Source organism: Oncorhynchus nerka, linkage group LG24, assembly GCF_034236695.1.
Source record: "Oncorhynchus nerka isolate Pitt River linkage group LG24, Oner_Uvic_2.0, whole genome shotgun sequence".
Taxonomy (NCBI): domain Eukaryota; kingdom Metazoa; phylum Chordata; class Actinopteri; order Salmoniformes; family Salmonidae; genus Oncorhynchus; species Oncorhynchus nerka.
In genome coordinates, this window is record NC_088419.1 from 83762003 (window position 1) to 83777948 (window position 15946).

General features: G+C 45.5%; 1 protein-coding gene across 1 annotated transcript in view; it reads left to right on the top strand.

The window, feature by feature from the left end:
- dock7 (dedicator of cytokinesis 7) overlaps window positions 1-15946 on the top strand; it is an 89206-nt gene that overhangs the window by 33036 nt on the left and 40224 nt on the right. Inside the window, 2 exon segments of the mRNA XM_065009218.1 lie at window positions 15118-15349; window positions 15597-15761. Coding sequence (XP_064865290.1) covers window positions 15118-15349; window positions 15597-15761 — 397 coding nt within the window.

The following is a 15946-nucleotide window of genomic DNA, read 5'->3' on the forward strand; positions in this document are numbered from 1 at the left end:
TGACACTAGTCTGTCCTGAGGAACCACTGAACTCACTGGGAGTCTGGACTGTATCATGTTAGCTCCTCTCTCATACTGACACTAGTCTGTCCTGAGGAACCACTGGGAGTCTGGACTGTATCATGTTAGCTCCCCTCTCATACTGACTCTAGTCTGTCTTCGGGAACCACTGGGTGTCTGGACTGTATCATGTTAGCTCCTCTCTCATACTGACTCTAGTCTGTCCTGAGGAACCACTGGGAGTCTGGACTGTATCATGTTAGCTCCTCTCTCATACTGACACTAGTCTGTCCTGAGGAACCACTGGGAGTCTGGACTGTATCATGTTAGCTCCCTCTCATACTGACTCTAGTCTGTCCTGAGGAACCACTGGGAGTCTGGACTGTATCATGTTAGCTCCTCTCTCATACTGACTCTAGTCTGTCCTGAGGAACTCATACTGACTGTAGTCTGTCCTGAGGAACCACTGAACTCACTGGGAGTCTGGACTGTATCATGTTAGCTCCTCTCTCATACTGACTCTAGTCTGTCCTGAGGAACCACTGGGAGTCTGGACTGTATCATGTTAGCTCCCCTCTCATACTGACTCTAGTCTGTCTTCGGGAACCACTGGGAGTCTGGACTGTATCGTGTTAGCTCCTCTCTCATACTGACTCTAGTCTGTCCTGAGGAACCACTGAACTCACTGGGAGTCTGGACTGTATCATGTTAGCTCCTCTCTCATACTGACACTAGTCTGTCCTGAGGAACCACTGAACTCACTGGGAGTCTGGACTGTATCATGTTAGCTCCTCTCTCATACTGATTCAAGTCTGTCCTGAGGAACCACTGAACTCAATGGGAGTCTGGACTGTATCATGTTAGCTCATCTCTCATACTGACTCTAGTCTGTCCTGAGGAACCACTGGGAGTCTGGACTGTATCATGTTAGCTCCTCTCTCATACTGGCTCTAGTCTGTCCTGGGGAACCACTGGGAGTCTGGACTGTATCATGTTAGCTCCCCTCTCATACTGACTCTAGTCTGTCCTGAGGAACCACTGAACTCACTGGGAGTCTGGACTGTATCATGTTAGCTCCCCTCTCATTCTGACTCTAGTCTGTCCTGAGGAACCACTGGGAGTCTGGACTGTATCATGTTAGCTCCTCTCTCATACTGACTCTAGTCTGTCCTGAGGAACCACTGGGAGTCTGGACTGTATCATGTTAGCTCCTCTCTCATACTGACTCTAGTCTGTCCTGAGGAACCACTGGGAGTCTGGACTGTATCATGTTAGCTCCTCTCTCATACTGACTCTAGTCTGTCCTGAGGAACCACTGGGAGTCTGGACAGTATCATGTTAGCTCCTCTCTCATACTGACTCTAGTCTGTCCTGAGGAACCACTGAACTCACTGGGAGTCTGGACTGTATCATGTTAGCTCCTCTCTCATATTGACTCTAGTCTGTCCTGAGGAACCACTGGGAGTCTGGACTGTATCATGTTAGCTCCTCTCTCATACTGACACTAGTCTGTCCTGAGGAACCACTGGGAGTCTGGACTGTATCATGTTAGCTCCCCTCTCATACTGACTCTAGTCTGTCTTCGGGAACCACTGGGAGTCTGGACTGTATCGTGTTAGCTCCTCTCTCATACTGACTCTAGTCTGTCCTGAGGAACCACTGGGAGTCTGGACTGTATCATGTTAGCTCCCCTCTCATACTGACTCTAGTCTGTCTTCGGGAACCACTGGGAGTCTGGACTGTATCATGTTAGCTCCTCTCTCATACTGACTCTAGTCTGTCCTGAGGAACCACTGGGAGTCTGGACTGTATCATGTTAGCTCCTCTCTCATACTGACACTAGTCTGTCCTGAGGAACCACTGGGAGTCTGGACAGTATCATGTTAGCTCCTCTCTCATACTGACTCTAGTCTGTCCTGAGGAACCACTGAACTCACTGGGAGTCTGGACTGTATCATGTTAGCTCCTCTCTCATATTGACTCTAGTCTGTCCTGAGGAACCACTGGGAGTCTGGACTGTATCATGTTAGCTCCCCTCTCATACTGACTCTAGTCTGTCTTCGGGAACCACTGGGAGTCTGGACTGTATCATGTTAGCTCCTCTCTCATACTGACTCTAGTCTGTCCTGAGGAACCACTGGGAGTCTGGACTGTATCATGTTAGCTCCTCTCTCATACTGACTCTAGTCTGTCCTGAGGAACCACTGGGAGTCTGGACTGTATCATGTTAGCTCCTCTCTCATACTGACACTAGTCTGTCCTGAGGAACCACTGAACTCACTGGGAGTCTGGACTGTATCATGTTAGCTCCTCTCTCATACTGACACTAGTCTGTCCTGAGGAACCACTGGGAGTCTGGACTGTATCATGTTAGCTCCCCTCTCATACTGACTCTAGTCTGTCTTCGGGAACCACTGGGTGTCTGGACTGTATCATGTTAGCTCCTCTCTCATACTGACTCTAGTCTGTCCTGAGGAACCACTGGGAGTCTGGACTGTATCATGTTAGCTCCTCTCTCATACTGACACTAGTCTGTCCTGAGGAACCACTGGGAGTCTGGACTGTATCATGTTAGCTCCCCTCTCATACTGACTCTAGTCTGTCCTGAGGAACCACAGAACTCACTGGGAGTCTGGACTGTATCATGTTAGCTCCTCTCTCATACTGACACTAGTCTGTCCTGAGGAACCACTGAACTCACTGGGAGTCTGGACTGTATCATGTTAGCTCCTCTCTCATACTGACTCTAGTCTGTCCTGAGGAACCACTGGGAGTCTGGACTGTATCATGTTAGCTCCTCTCTCATACTGACACTAGTCTGTCCTGAGGAACCACTGGGAGTCTGGACTGTATCATGTTAGCTCCCCTCTCATACTGACTCTAGTCTGTCTTCGGGAACCACTGGGAGTCTGGACTGTATCATGTTAGCTCCTCTCTCATACTGACTCTAGTCTGTCCTGAGGAACCACTGGGAGTCTGGACTGTATCATGTTAGTTCCTCTCTCATACTGACTCTAGTCTGTTCTGAGGAACCACTGGGAGTCTGGACTGCATCATGTTAGTTAACACACTTGAATAATGCAACACGTCATGTGGAAATGTTGAATCCGTTCATTACTGTAAGCAAAACAAACTATACAGCTGAAACTAACATTAGTTTCCTTCCCTAGTACCTTGTTTGTGTTGATATACGAACCATAACGCAAAAATATGACTGATTTCCAAGTTAATTGTCATCAAATACTTTACATTCACTTCATCTTCCCCCACCTCACGTTTCTCCCAGTCAAGACCTTATTTGCTCAAGCCTGGATCTGACTGTGTGTGAGAATGACGTCATGGGGCTTAAAGAGACGGTGCACACTTTTATAAAAGAAGAGATTGTTATTCTATTCAAATGTTAGTGACCAGTGCAATAAAATGAGTCCCAAATGGAAGGGAAACATTGTTTTTCATCTGTAGCGCCATGAAATCAGCCAAAACAAGCTCATTGCATGAAAACAGGCCTATTGAATGAATATGCACTTACCTGTATTTGGGGAGGCAGGTAGCCTAGCCTGGCGGTTAGAGGCAGGTAGCCTAGCCTGGCGGTTAGAGGCAGGTAGCCTAGCCTGGCGGTTAGAGGCAGGTAGCCTAGCCTGGCGGTTAGAGGCAGGTAGCCTAGCCTGGCGGTTAGAGGCAGGTAGCCTAGCCTGGCGGTTAGAGGCAGGTAGCCTAGCCTGGCGGTTAGAGCGTTGAACTAGTAACTGAAAGGTTGCAAGATCAAGTCCCCGAGATGACAACGTAAAAATATGCCGTTCTGCCCCTGAACAAGGCTGTTAACCCACTGTTCCTAGGCAGTCATTGTAAATAAGAATTTGTTCTTAACTGACTTGCCTAGTTAAATAAAGGTCAAATAAATAAATAAAATATAAAATCAAATTTATTTGTCACATACACATGGTTAGCAGATGTTAATGCGAGTGTTGCGAAATGCTTGTGCTTCTAGTTCCGACAATGCAGTAATAACCAATGAGTAACCTAACTCCAAAACTACTACCTTATACACACAAGTGTAAAGGGATAAAGAATATGTACATAAAGATATATGAATGAGTGATGGTACAGAACGGCATAGGCAAGATGCAGTAGATGGTATCGAGTACAGTATATACATATGAGATGAGTAATGTAGGGTAAACATTATATTAAGTAGCATTGTTTATGTTTCAAATATTTTTATTAAACACACACAAGAATGGTGTGTAGGTAGGTATACATGACAGGTATACAATTCTTATCTAAACATAAAAGAGCATACAGGAACAACAAGACCCAGAGTTCTGGGTGCAGAACAAATAATACAAAACACGACATACAAAAGAGGGAAGATGTCCCCCCTATCCCCCCCCATCCCCTATTTCCCCCCCCCCCCTCCCAACTGCTCGGGTGGTAGGGCCAGCACACGCTGCCCAAAGGTAGATTAAAATATTACAATTGAGAGTGCGTTAATAAGTACAAATTCACAGCGCCGACTCGTCCAAGTAGGAGAGGAAAGGCTGCCAGATTTTATCAAAAGTTGATAATTTATTGTTCAGAATATATCTAATTCTTTCTAAGTGTACAGTGTTTGCCAATTCACTGAGCCATAATTTGGTAGAGGGCGCTTCCCTCCTTTTCCAAAACAACAAGATGAGTTTTTTTGCCGAGATGAGACCATACGAGATGAGTTGTTTTTGGGGGTTGGTTAATCCGTTTAGGGACTCAGATACTCCCAGGATTATCAGAAGCGGGTCTGGATCTATTAAAGTCTCCAAAACTTCAGAGAGGATCCTAAAAATTCCACACCAATAACCATGCAAGCTAGAGCATAGGGCAAAGCAGTGGAGTAGTGTAGCCTGACATTTATCACATGTAGGGGATGTGTCAGGAAATATCCTATGCAGTTTAGTTTTGGAATAGTGTAATCTGTGTAATACCTTGAATTGTATGAGACGATGTCTGGAATTAATGGAGCATGTGTGGATATACTCCAAGCTCTCTTCCCAGTCTGCCACTGAGATGTCAGTCCCTAGTTCTTCCTCCCATTTTGCCTTGATGGCATCAGTAGAAGGTGTGCTAACAGATTGAAAAGCATCATATAGACGCGATATCAGTTTATCTGAGGTGGGGCATATTTTTATGCATCCGTCAAACATGGAAGGTTTAGCATTCCCAAATGTTGGGAGGTGTTTTCTAACGTAGTCTCCTATTTGTAGGTATCTGAAAAAATTTCTTCTGGGAAGATTATAAGTTTCCCTCAGCAGCTCAAAGGAAGCAAAGGTCCCTTCTATGTATAAATCCCCTATGGTACTTATCCCCAACTCTCCCCATCGCTCAAAGGTGTTATCAAGGTTAGAAGGGGCAAAGGAGGGATTCCTGGCGACAGGGAGCATGAATGACATTGGTCTGAGCTCAAAGTGGACTTTAATTTGCTTCCAGATTCGGACTGTGCTATGTATTATAGGATTGTTACAATAAAGTGACATCTCCAGATTGACAGGCGACAAAATCACAGCGCCAATAGAGAAGGGGTGACACTCCTCACGCTCCATACTAAGCCAGCTGGGTGCCGGGAGTACGTCATCCAACAGAAACGTAACAACGCGGAGGTTAGCGGCCCAGTAATAAAATATAAAATTTGGGAGAGACAATCCTCCTTCCATCTTGGATTTACAGAGGTGTTTTTTACCTATCCTGTGTGTTTTATAATCCCAGATGAAAGGATTGATAATTGAGTCCAGTTGTTTATGAAAGGATTTAGGTATGAATACTGGGATGTTCTGATATAGGTAGAGCAGTTGTGGGAGGAAGACCATTTTAATGGCATTAATTCTTCCGAGCAGAGAAATTGGGAGAGTTCTCCAAAATAGTATGTTTGCTTTGAGTTTTTGTATCAGAGAGGGGAAATTCTCTTTAAATAGTAAGGAGTATTGTTTGGTAACTACGATTCCTAGGTAGGTAAATTTTTCTGAAGATAACTTAAATGGGAGATGTTCTAGCCAGGAGGTATTTTGCGACCGTATGGGCATTAATTCACTCTTGTTCCAATTTATTCTGTATCCCGAGAAGGTACCAAACAAATTGATCACATCAAGAATAGCTGGGATACTAGCCTGTGGTTCTGTTACATAGAGGAGGATGTCATCTGCGTATAGGGAGATCTTATTTAGAGTATCTTTAGTATTATAGCCGTGTATTGCTGCATGAGATCTAATCGTCTGAGCGAGCGGTTCGATAATTAGGGCGAAGAGCATATGCGATAGCGCACAACCCTGCCTTGTCCCCCTGTTGAGGTTCAATCGGGGCGACAATGATTGGTTAGTGAGTATTCTGGCACAGGGGTTCCTATATAAAAGCTGGATCCAATTTATGAACCTATCTCCAATATTAAATTTCTGTAGGACCTTGAATAGATAGGGCCACTCAACTTGGTCAAAGGCCTTTTCGGCGTCAAGAGATATGACGGCAAGGTCCACGTTGGGTAACCTCTGAGAATACATAATATTGAAGAGGCGCCTGAGATTGAAGAATGAGTTTCTGTTAGGGATAAAGCCGGTCTGATCCGAATGGACCAATTTGCCAATTAAAGTGCTAAGCCTGTTAGCCAGAGTTTTTGCTAAAATCTTTTGGTCTGTATTAAGGAGAGATATTGGTCTGTATGACCCTACCTCTTCTGGATCTTTACCCTTCTTATGTATAACTGTAATGAACGCTTCATCCAAAGTAGAAGGGAGAGCTCCATCCTCATTGGCCTGAATCAACATGTTGTGCAGATAGGGGGAGAGCATGTTGCTGAATGTTTTATAGAATTCACCAGGGTATCCATCTGGGCCCGGGGTCTTGCCACTCTTTAGAGATTTAATTGTTTCTCGGATTTCATCAAGAGATATTTCCTTATTCAGGAAGTTAGAATCTTCCTGGTTCAGGGCAGGAAGATTACAGTCCTCCAAAAATGTTTGCATAATTAAGGGGTTAGGATCCGCTTTAGATGTATATAGAGTCTCATAAAACTGCCGGAATCTGTCATTGATGTCTTTGGGGGAAGAGAGTAATTCCCCAGATGCAGATTTAACCCTGTGAATCATTCGGTCACTCACATTTTTTTCGAAGTTGTCTGGCGAGTAATTTGTGTGGTTTGTCACCAAACTCAAAATATTTTTGCTTGGCATAGAGAAAAGATTTAGCAATTTTAGCTGAGAGAATCTGATTATATTCAAATTTTAAAGAGGTAATTTTTTTATGTTTCTCCATAGATGGGTGGCTAGCATTCTCCCTATCCAGTAAGTGAATTTGTCCCTCTAGTTTTTCCAGTTTTCCTCTGTTTTGCCTACTCCTGGCAGCCTGAAAGGAGATGATACAGCCTCTCAGATAAGCCTTCAGTGTTTCCCACAATAATGCTGGGGAGGTCTCTGTGTTGTCGTTGGTATCAAAGATTTTTTTATTTGGTCTTTAAGATATTCACAGAATGTTGGTTCTGTGAGGAGCTGAGGATTCAACCTCCAGACCCTCTCGTTTGGTACAATGTCACCCAATCTCAGGGAGAAGGTGAGTGGACTGTGGTCCGAGATTATAATATCATGATACCTCACATTACAGGTATAGGGGAGTAGTCTAGCATCCAACAAAAAGTAGTCAATTTGAGTGTAAACCTTGTGAACATGAGAGTAAAAGGAGTATTCCCTACCAGTAGGGTTAGCGATCCTCCATATATCAAATAAGTTTGAATTTTTTATGTAGGTATTCAAGAATTCGCTTGAATAGGAGGTATGGGTTCGCCGGGTAGAGGATCTATCCAAATATTGGTCTAGCACACAGTTAAGGTCCCCTCCAATGACCAGGTTAGTATGGGAGATATCTGGAATCAGGGCAAGGACTCTTTTGAAAAAAGAGGGGTTGTCAATGTTTGGTCCATAGATATTTAGTAGAGTTAAAGGTAGAGTGGATTTCTCCTATTGCGATCACATACCGACCCTCTTTATCCGCAATAGTGGTTTTATGTAGAAAGGGAATTCCTTTCCGTACCAGAATCGCTGTGCCTCTCGTTTTGGCAGAGAAGTTAGAGTGATACACTTGCCCCACCCACCTACACTTAAGTCTGCTATGAGAGTTATTCTTCAGATGGGTTTCTTGCAAAAATATAATATCAGACGAGAGTGCTTTCAAGTGGGCTAGGACCTTGCCCCTCTTAATTGGTTCGTTTAAACCCTTGACATTCCAGGAAGTGAATGTAAGCCCCGCCCTCCTCTCGTTTGTAGTTCCTATGGTGGCCTGCATACCATGTAACTTGATAAAAAGGTAAGAAAGCGCACCAAACCATCACGATCAGCATATGTAGCACCTACACCCGAGCAGTATCCAACCCACCCCTCCCCCCCTGCAAGCACCTTTACTTCCCACCCTGTTCCCCTAATTTCCCCAACACTTACCCCCCCCATCAACCCACATTTAACAGGCATGTACAAACAGGAGAGAAAAAAAGGGAAAAATAAAAATAATAAACACATTGTCTGGCCGATGCCAAAAAAGCACGGCGCGACCTCGAACAAGAGGTAAAACAAAAATAAAATCCCAACTATACGTTCACCTCTCACTATCCTAGAACTTCTACTAACATGGGGAAGGAACTGTGATAGGGTAGGAAATAGGGGGAGGTGTGTCTTCTGATTGATGATTGATTGTTGACTGATTGGGGAGTGATGATTTTCACCTGTGAGGGGAGAAGGAGAGAAAAGAAACACACACACAGGATACACACACACACAGGATAACTGTATCCGTAACACATACCCACACAAAAAAATCATATATAAAAATATATATTTAAAGAATATGTATATACATCCATATGCACACATACACATACAAACATTCATACCCCAGAATAACAATCTACACTGATTTAAAATATACACATACATAATACTAAAATGCTAAGAGAAAATAGTAATAAAGTACAAATAGTAATTATATTTACGCACACCTACACATACATAAGCACTACAGAGGGCTGGTGGGACTCTAGTCGGGAGAGAGGCCCACGGCCAGACAAAGGCAGAACGGCACAAAACATCAACTTGCTAACCAGGCGTCTGCCCCCTCCCAACCATCACCCCCAGTCCCCTGCAAGCAATAAATAAATGGTATGGTAATAAGAATAATGTAAGGATTGTAAAATAAATAACGAAACAAAACAAAAGTGGGGGAATATAAGTATATCCGTCCGAAGGTGTCAGTGATCAAACCTGGAAGTAAAAAATATGCATCGCTCTGAGCACAGCCGGGATGAAAGTGAATTTAACGTTAAATGAGAGCTCTGACCGCCATCCATTGGTCTGCTCAGCGTCTTACATGCTCGGTAGCCCTTGTTGAGCCCGTTTAATACGTTTTCACCCAATATGGTATAGTATGGATTCGAGTCCATGAGCAGAACCTAACACGCACTAACAAGGCACTCTAACCTGTACGGGGGATTGGTGTATATCCCCGGATAAACTTCTCTGCGTCCAAAACCGAGGAGAGCCAAATCTTCTCACCGGAAGGCGGGGTAATTCTTAGTCTTGCAGGGAAGAGTAAGGCTGGGCGAAGATGGAGTTTGTAGAGTTTGGTCATGACATCTCTGTAGTCGGCGCGATGCTTTGCCACATCGGGCGCATAATCCTCATAGACACGGAATGGATGCCCTTTATGTGACAGGTTGCCCCTCATTCGAGCTTCACGCAGGATAAGATCCTTGGTCTTGAAACTGTGACAACAGATTATTCCTGGGCGAGGACGTTGGCCCGGTCCAGGCACTGGGACAAGGGAGCGATGTGCGCGGTCCAGCTGGGGATCCGAATCCAAAACATCCGATCCCATTGCATCCTTCAATAGCTTGGCGAAGAAGTCAGTAGGGCGAGAGCCCGCCTCTATCCCCTCTGCCAGACCAACAACGTGAAGGTTATTACGTCTGGATCGGCCCTCCAGGTCCACCACTTTCACAGAAAGCCTCTGCACAGTATCCTGCAAGGACGAGCATAGCTTCTCTAACTCGTCGATCCTACCAGCGTTGAATTCAGAAGCTTTCTCAAGGTCCACAATACTCTGGCCATGCGAAGCGACCGTTCGAATGACACTCTCGATTTTGGTGTCCAGCTCAGCAATAGTGGCCTTAAGATCCTCAGCTATAGCAACACGTAGCTCCCCCAAAGCACGGGTAAGTTTTGTAAGTGTCACGTTGTTGCATGTGCCTCCCGCCATGTCTGTCTCGTTGTTTAGTGGGGAGTAGGCCTCCGCTGTGGATTTATTGTCCTTTGGTCGCTTATTACTCGGCATTTTCATATAAAAAGTTACAATCTTGTATTAGAAAGAAACGTTTGTTGTAAAAAGTGCCATAAAGTTAAGTTAAATTAGATTATTTCGCAAAAAAGTTGCAGGAGCCTCTCACGCACAGCCGTTCACTCCAACATGCTAGCTCCGCCCCCAGTAGCATTATTTAAAGTGGCTAGTGATATATTTTACATAAATTTCCATCAATTCCCATTATTAAAGTGGCTGGAGTTGAGTCAGTGTGTTGGCAGCAGCCACTCAATGTTAGTGGTGGCTGTTTAACAGTCTGATGGCCTTGAGATAGAAGCTGTTTTTCAGTCTCTCGGTCCCTGCTTTGATGCACCTGTACTGACCTCGCCTTCTGGATGATAGTGGGGTGAACAGGCAGTGGCTCGGGTGGTTGTTGTCCTTGATGATCTTTATGGCTTTCCTGTGACATCGGGTGGTCTAGGTGTCCTGGAGGGCAGGTAGTTTGCCCCCGGTGATGTGTTGTGCAGACCTCACTACCCTCTGGAGAGCCTTACGGTTGTGGGCGGAGCAGTTGCTGTACCAGGTGGTGATACAGCCCGACAGGATGCTCTCGATTGTGCAACTGTAGAAGTTTGTGAGTGCTTTTGGTGACCAGCCAAATTTCTTCAGCCTCCTGAGGTTGAAGAGGCGCTGCTGCGCCTTCTTCACAACGCTGTCTGTGCGTGTGGGCCAATTCAGTTTGTCCGTGATGTGTACGCCGAGGAACTTAACTTATTACCCTCTCCACTACTGTCCCATCGATGTGGATAGCGGGGTCCTCCCGGTTGTTTTCCTGACACCACACTGAGGGCCCTCACCTCCTCCCTGTAGGCCGTCTCGTCCTTGTTGGTAATCAGGCATACCACTGTAGTGTTGTCTGCAAACTTGATGATTGAGTTGGAGGCGTGCATGGCCACGCAGTCATGGGTGAACAGGGAGTACAGGAGAGGGCTCAGAACGCACCCTTGTGGGACACCAGTGTTGAGGATCAGTGGGGTAGAGATGTTGTTACCTACCCTCACCACCTGGGGGGCGGCCCGTCAGGAAGTCCAGTACCCAGTTGCACAGGGCGGGGTCGAGACCCAGGGTCTCGAGCTTGATGACGAGTTTGGAGGGTACTATGGTGTTACTATGGTGTTAAATAGTCGATGAACAGCATTCTCACATAGATATTCCTCTTGTTCAGATGAGTTAGGGCAGTGTGCAGTGTGGTTGAGATTGCATCGTCTGTGGACCTATTTGGGCGGTAAGCAAATTGGAGTGGGTCTAGGGTGTCAGGTAGGGTGGAGGTGATATGGTCCTTGACTAGTCTCTCAAAGCACTTCATGATGACGGAAGTGAGTGCTACGGGGCGGTAGTTGTTTAGCTCAGTTACGTTAGCTTTCTTGGGAACAGGGAAAATGGTGGCCCTCTTGAAGCATGTGGGAACAGCAGACTGGGATAAGGATTGATTGAATATGTCCGTAAACACACCAGCCAGCTGGTCTGCGCATGCTCTGAGGACGCGGCTGGGGATGCCGTCTGGCCCTGCAGCCTTGCGAGGGTTAACACGTTTAAATGTTTTCCTCACGTAGGCTGCAGTGAAGGAGAGTCCGCAGGTTTTGGTTGCGGGCCGTGTCAGTGGCACTGTATTGTCCTCAAAGCGGGCAAAAAAGTGATTTAGTCTGCCTGGGAGCAAGACATCCTGGTCCATGACGGGGCTGGTTTTCTTTTTGTAATCCGTGATTGACTGTAGACCCTGCCACATACCTCTTGTGTCTGAGCTGTTGAATTGTGACTCTACTTTCTCTATACTGACGCTTAGCTTGTTTGATTGCCTTGCGGAGGGAATAGCTACACTGTTTGTATTCGGTCATGTTTCCGGTCACCTTTCCCTGGTTAAAAGCAGTGGTTCGCGCTTTCAGTTTCACGCGAATGCTGCCATCAATCCACGGTTTCTGGTTTGGGAATGTTTTAATGGTTGCTAATGGAACGACATCATCAATGCACTTTCTCATGAACTCGCTCACCGAATCAGCGTATTCGTCAATGTTGTTGTTGGACGCAATGCGGAACATATCACAGTCCGCGTGATCCAAGCAGTCTTGAAACGTGGAATCAGATTGGTCGGACCAGCTTTGAACAGACCTGAGCGCGGAAGCTTCTTGTTTTAGTTTCTGTCTGTAGGCAGGGAGCAACAAAATATTGTGGATAGACCTAGACTACATCTTGATTTACCCAGTTTATCAATAGATTTACCATTCTATTAATATGGTGATGGCATCGAGTATGGTGGTACTAAATCTGTTATCAGTGTCGTTGTCAAGTGGTATGATGACAACTAGGGCTGCTATGGTGACTGTATCAACACCACACCGGCAGTCATGACTGCAGTAAAATTCTATGTGACGGTAATGTCGTCTTATGCACTCAGGACATGTTAGTAGTACCCAACTCGCTAACGATCATCAGTTTGCTAATGGCCTGGTACTCGGGGCTATGTTGTCCCTCAAAACTCTAATCACATCACATTTACATTTAAGTCATTTAGCAGACGCTCTTATCCAGAGCGACATCAGACTTATCATTGAAACAGTGTCCTGGTTTTAATACCTTTTACTCCCTTCCTCCTGATCAATTTGAAGAAAAAGTTGAAACTGAGTGGAAAACATGGTCAATGTGGATGTTGTTTCAAAGCCAAGCTCTTTCTAAGCTGAGGATGAATTGAAATCACCCATATGCATATTAGAGTTTATGCATAGACCTATATACACTACATGGCCAAAGGTATATGGACACCTGCTCATCGAACATCTCATTCCAAAATCATGGGCATCATCACCCTTTGCTGCTATAAGTCTCCACTCTTCTAGGAAGGCTTTCCACTAGATGTTGGAACATTGCTGCAGAAATTTGCTTTCGTTCAGTCACGAGCTTAGTCAGGTCGGGTACTGATGTAGGCCGATTAGGTCTGGCTGGCAGTCGGCATTCCAATTCATCCCAAAGGCGTTAGATGAGGTTGAGGTCAGGGCTTTGTGCAGGCCAGTCAAGTTCTTCCACACCGATCTCGACAAACCATTTCTGTATGGACCTCACTTTGTGCATGGGGCATTGTCATGCTGAAACAGGAAAGTAAATATTGTTACAAAGTTGGAAGCACAGAATTGTCTGGAATGTCATTGTAAACTGTAGTGTTAAGATTTCCCTTCACTGGAACTAAGGGGCCTGAACCATTAAAAACAACCCCACACCATTATTCCTCCTCCACCAAACTTTACAGATGGCACTATGCATTCGGGCAGGTATCGTCCTCCTGGCATCTGCCAAACCCAGATTTGTCCATCGGGCTGCCAGATGGTGAAGCGTGATTCGTCACTCCAGAGAATGCGTTTACTCTGCTCCAGAGTCCAATGGTGGCGAGCTTTACACCACTCCAGCCGACGCATGGTGATTTAGGATTGTGTGCGGCTGCTCGGCCATGGAAACCCATTTCATGAAGCTCCCGACGAACAGTTCTTGTGCTGACGTTGCTTCCAGAGGCAGTTTGGAACTCGGTAGTGAGTGTTGCAACCGAGGACAGATTTTTACACGCTACGTGTTTCAGCACTCGGCGGTCCTGTTCTGTGAGCTTGTGTGGCCTACCACTTCACGACTGAGCCGTTGTTGCTCCTAGACATTTCCACATCACAATAACAGCACTTACAGATGACCGGGGCAGCTCTAGCAGGGCAGAAATTTGAACTGACTTGTTGGAAAGGTGACATCCTGTGACTGTGCCTATGGCAGAATATCCCCTGTCACTGCAGTGAAATTACCAGAGCAGCCTACCAACATGAGTGAAAAACGTACCGGGGGAAAGTGGGTTGCATTCGCTATTCCGGTGCATATGGATCATGTATTTCTTGTCTTGCCCCTGTTCTTGCCCATTTGATAGTTTGCCATTCTAAATCTAATGCTAACCTCTCACCATTACAATAACAGGGGAGGTTAGTCTTTTTTTTTCTCACTCATCATTGTTCACGATTCATTCATGATTATTTGTAATCCTGGTAGCATCCACAATGTAAGTGTTTTGAAACACATTATATTCTTAATTACAGTAAAGGTGACTCCAAAATGACACAATGCATTATTTACCATTAATTTTCTACTGGGCACAAAGTAGTAGCAAATGTATCCAACAAATGTGTAGAGTCACAAGCTTGATGTAGTCATAGCATACAATTAAAATAGCCTCAAAATTAAAGCTGACAATCTGCACTTTAACCTTTTGTAGTCATTGTTTTGTTTTAAAACCAAGTCCAAATAATGAGTGAATGTGCTGTATCTGTGTTAGATATCAGACCATCAGAGACAGACAGAATAGCCCAGTGTAGGAGGAGTAATGTGTCCCTCAGTTCATTAGTGATTGAACTTCACTTGTGTTATTTAGTAGAGCCCACTCCATCTCTCTGTTCTGTTTGCTGTCCAAGGTGGGGGGGTGGGGGGGGGGGGGACTGGGTTAGTAGTGGGGATAGGGGGGGACTGGGTTGAAGAGGGTGAGTGTTTTCCCAGCAGCTTAGCCTGGTGCTAATGTGATCATAAATCACTTGGTCTATGTGGATGAGACTGAGCTGGGCTCAACTCTACTGTAGTCTCTATACATGAGCTGGAACCACAGAGCACACAGTTACAGCACTTTCATTGTGTAGTGGGAGCTCACATTTATTTCCCTTCTATTGAAGCTTGGCTTTCTTTGTGTCCTTTCATTCCTCTCTTCCTTTTCCTCCCTCCCTCTCTCTCTCTCCTACCTCCTTCCACCAGGACCAGTACCTGGATAAGTTCTTTGCGTTGGTGCATGCCCTGGACGAGCACATGTTCCCTGTGCGGATTGGAGACGTGCGCATCATGGAGAATAACCTGGAGGCGGAGCTAAAGTCCAGCATCGCAGCACTAAACTCCTCCCAGCTGGAGCCCATCGTCCGATTCCTCCACCTCCTATTGGACAAGCTGGTGGTGCTGGTGGTGCGGCCGCCCGTCATCGCAGGACAGATAGGTAACCTAAGCCTAGCTGTACAACTTAGGCCTTGTGTGAACTATAATATAACCCTCCATTTAATTTTAAAAAATAACATTAAAAGGAAAGAAATGTAACCCCCTCAACTGTGTTTGTAACCCTATCACTACGTATTCTAAACTACTAAACAGCAAGGGATTGCTGCCACTGACAGTACTGTCTCTTACTACAATGTACCGTCTAGTCCTAAGTATGTGTGTTCCTGTCTGTCTTTGTGTGTCTATAGTGAATCTGGGCCAGGCCTCGTTCGAGGTGATGGCCTCCATAGTGAATCGGCTCCACAAGTACCTAGACACCAGTCAGGACATGCACGGCAGAAACAGTCTGCTCTCCTCTTATATATACTACGTTTTCAGACTGCCCAACATGGACCCCAACTTCCCCTCACCAGGTACACTGTCTGTTCTTGTTTACGTTTGATCTGTTTTACTTCTGTTAAATTCATTACATCCAGGTCATAAAGACCATTGGCTACGTCAGGCGACTTTAGGAAAATAGCGTTTATCAGGAGCAGCAAGTGTCCTCACCCTCCGTTCCTGACTTCCATTGTTTTGTTCCATGTGTGTTTTTGTCTCA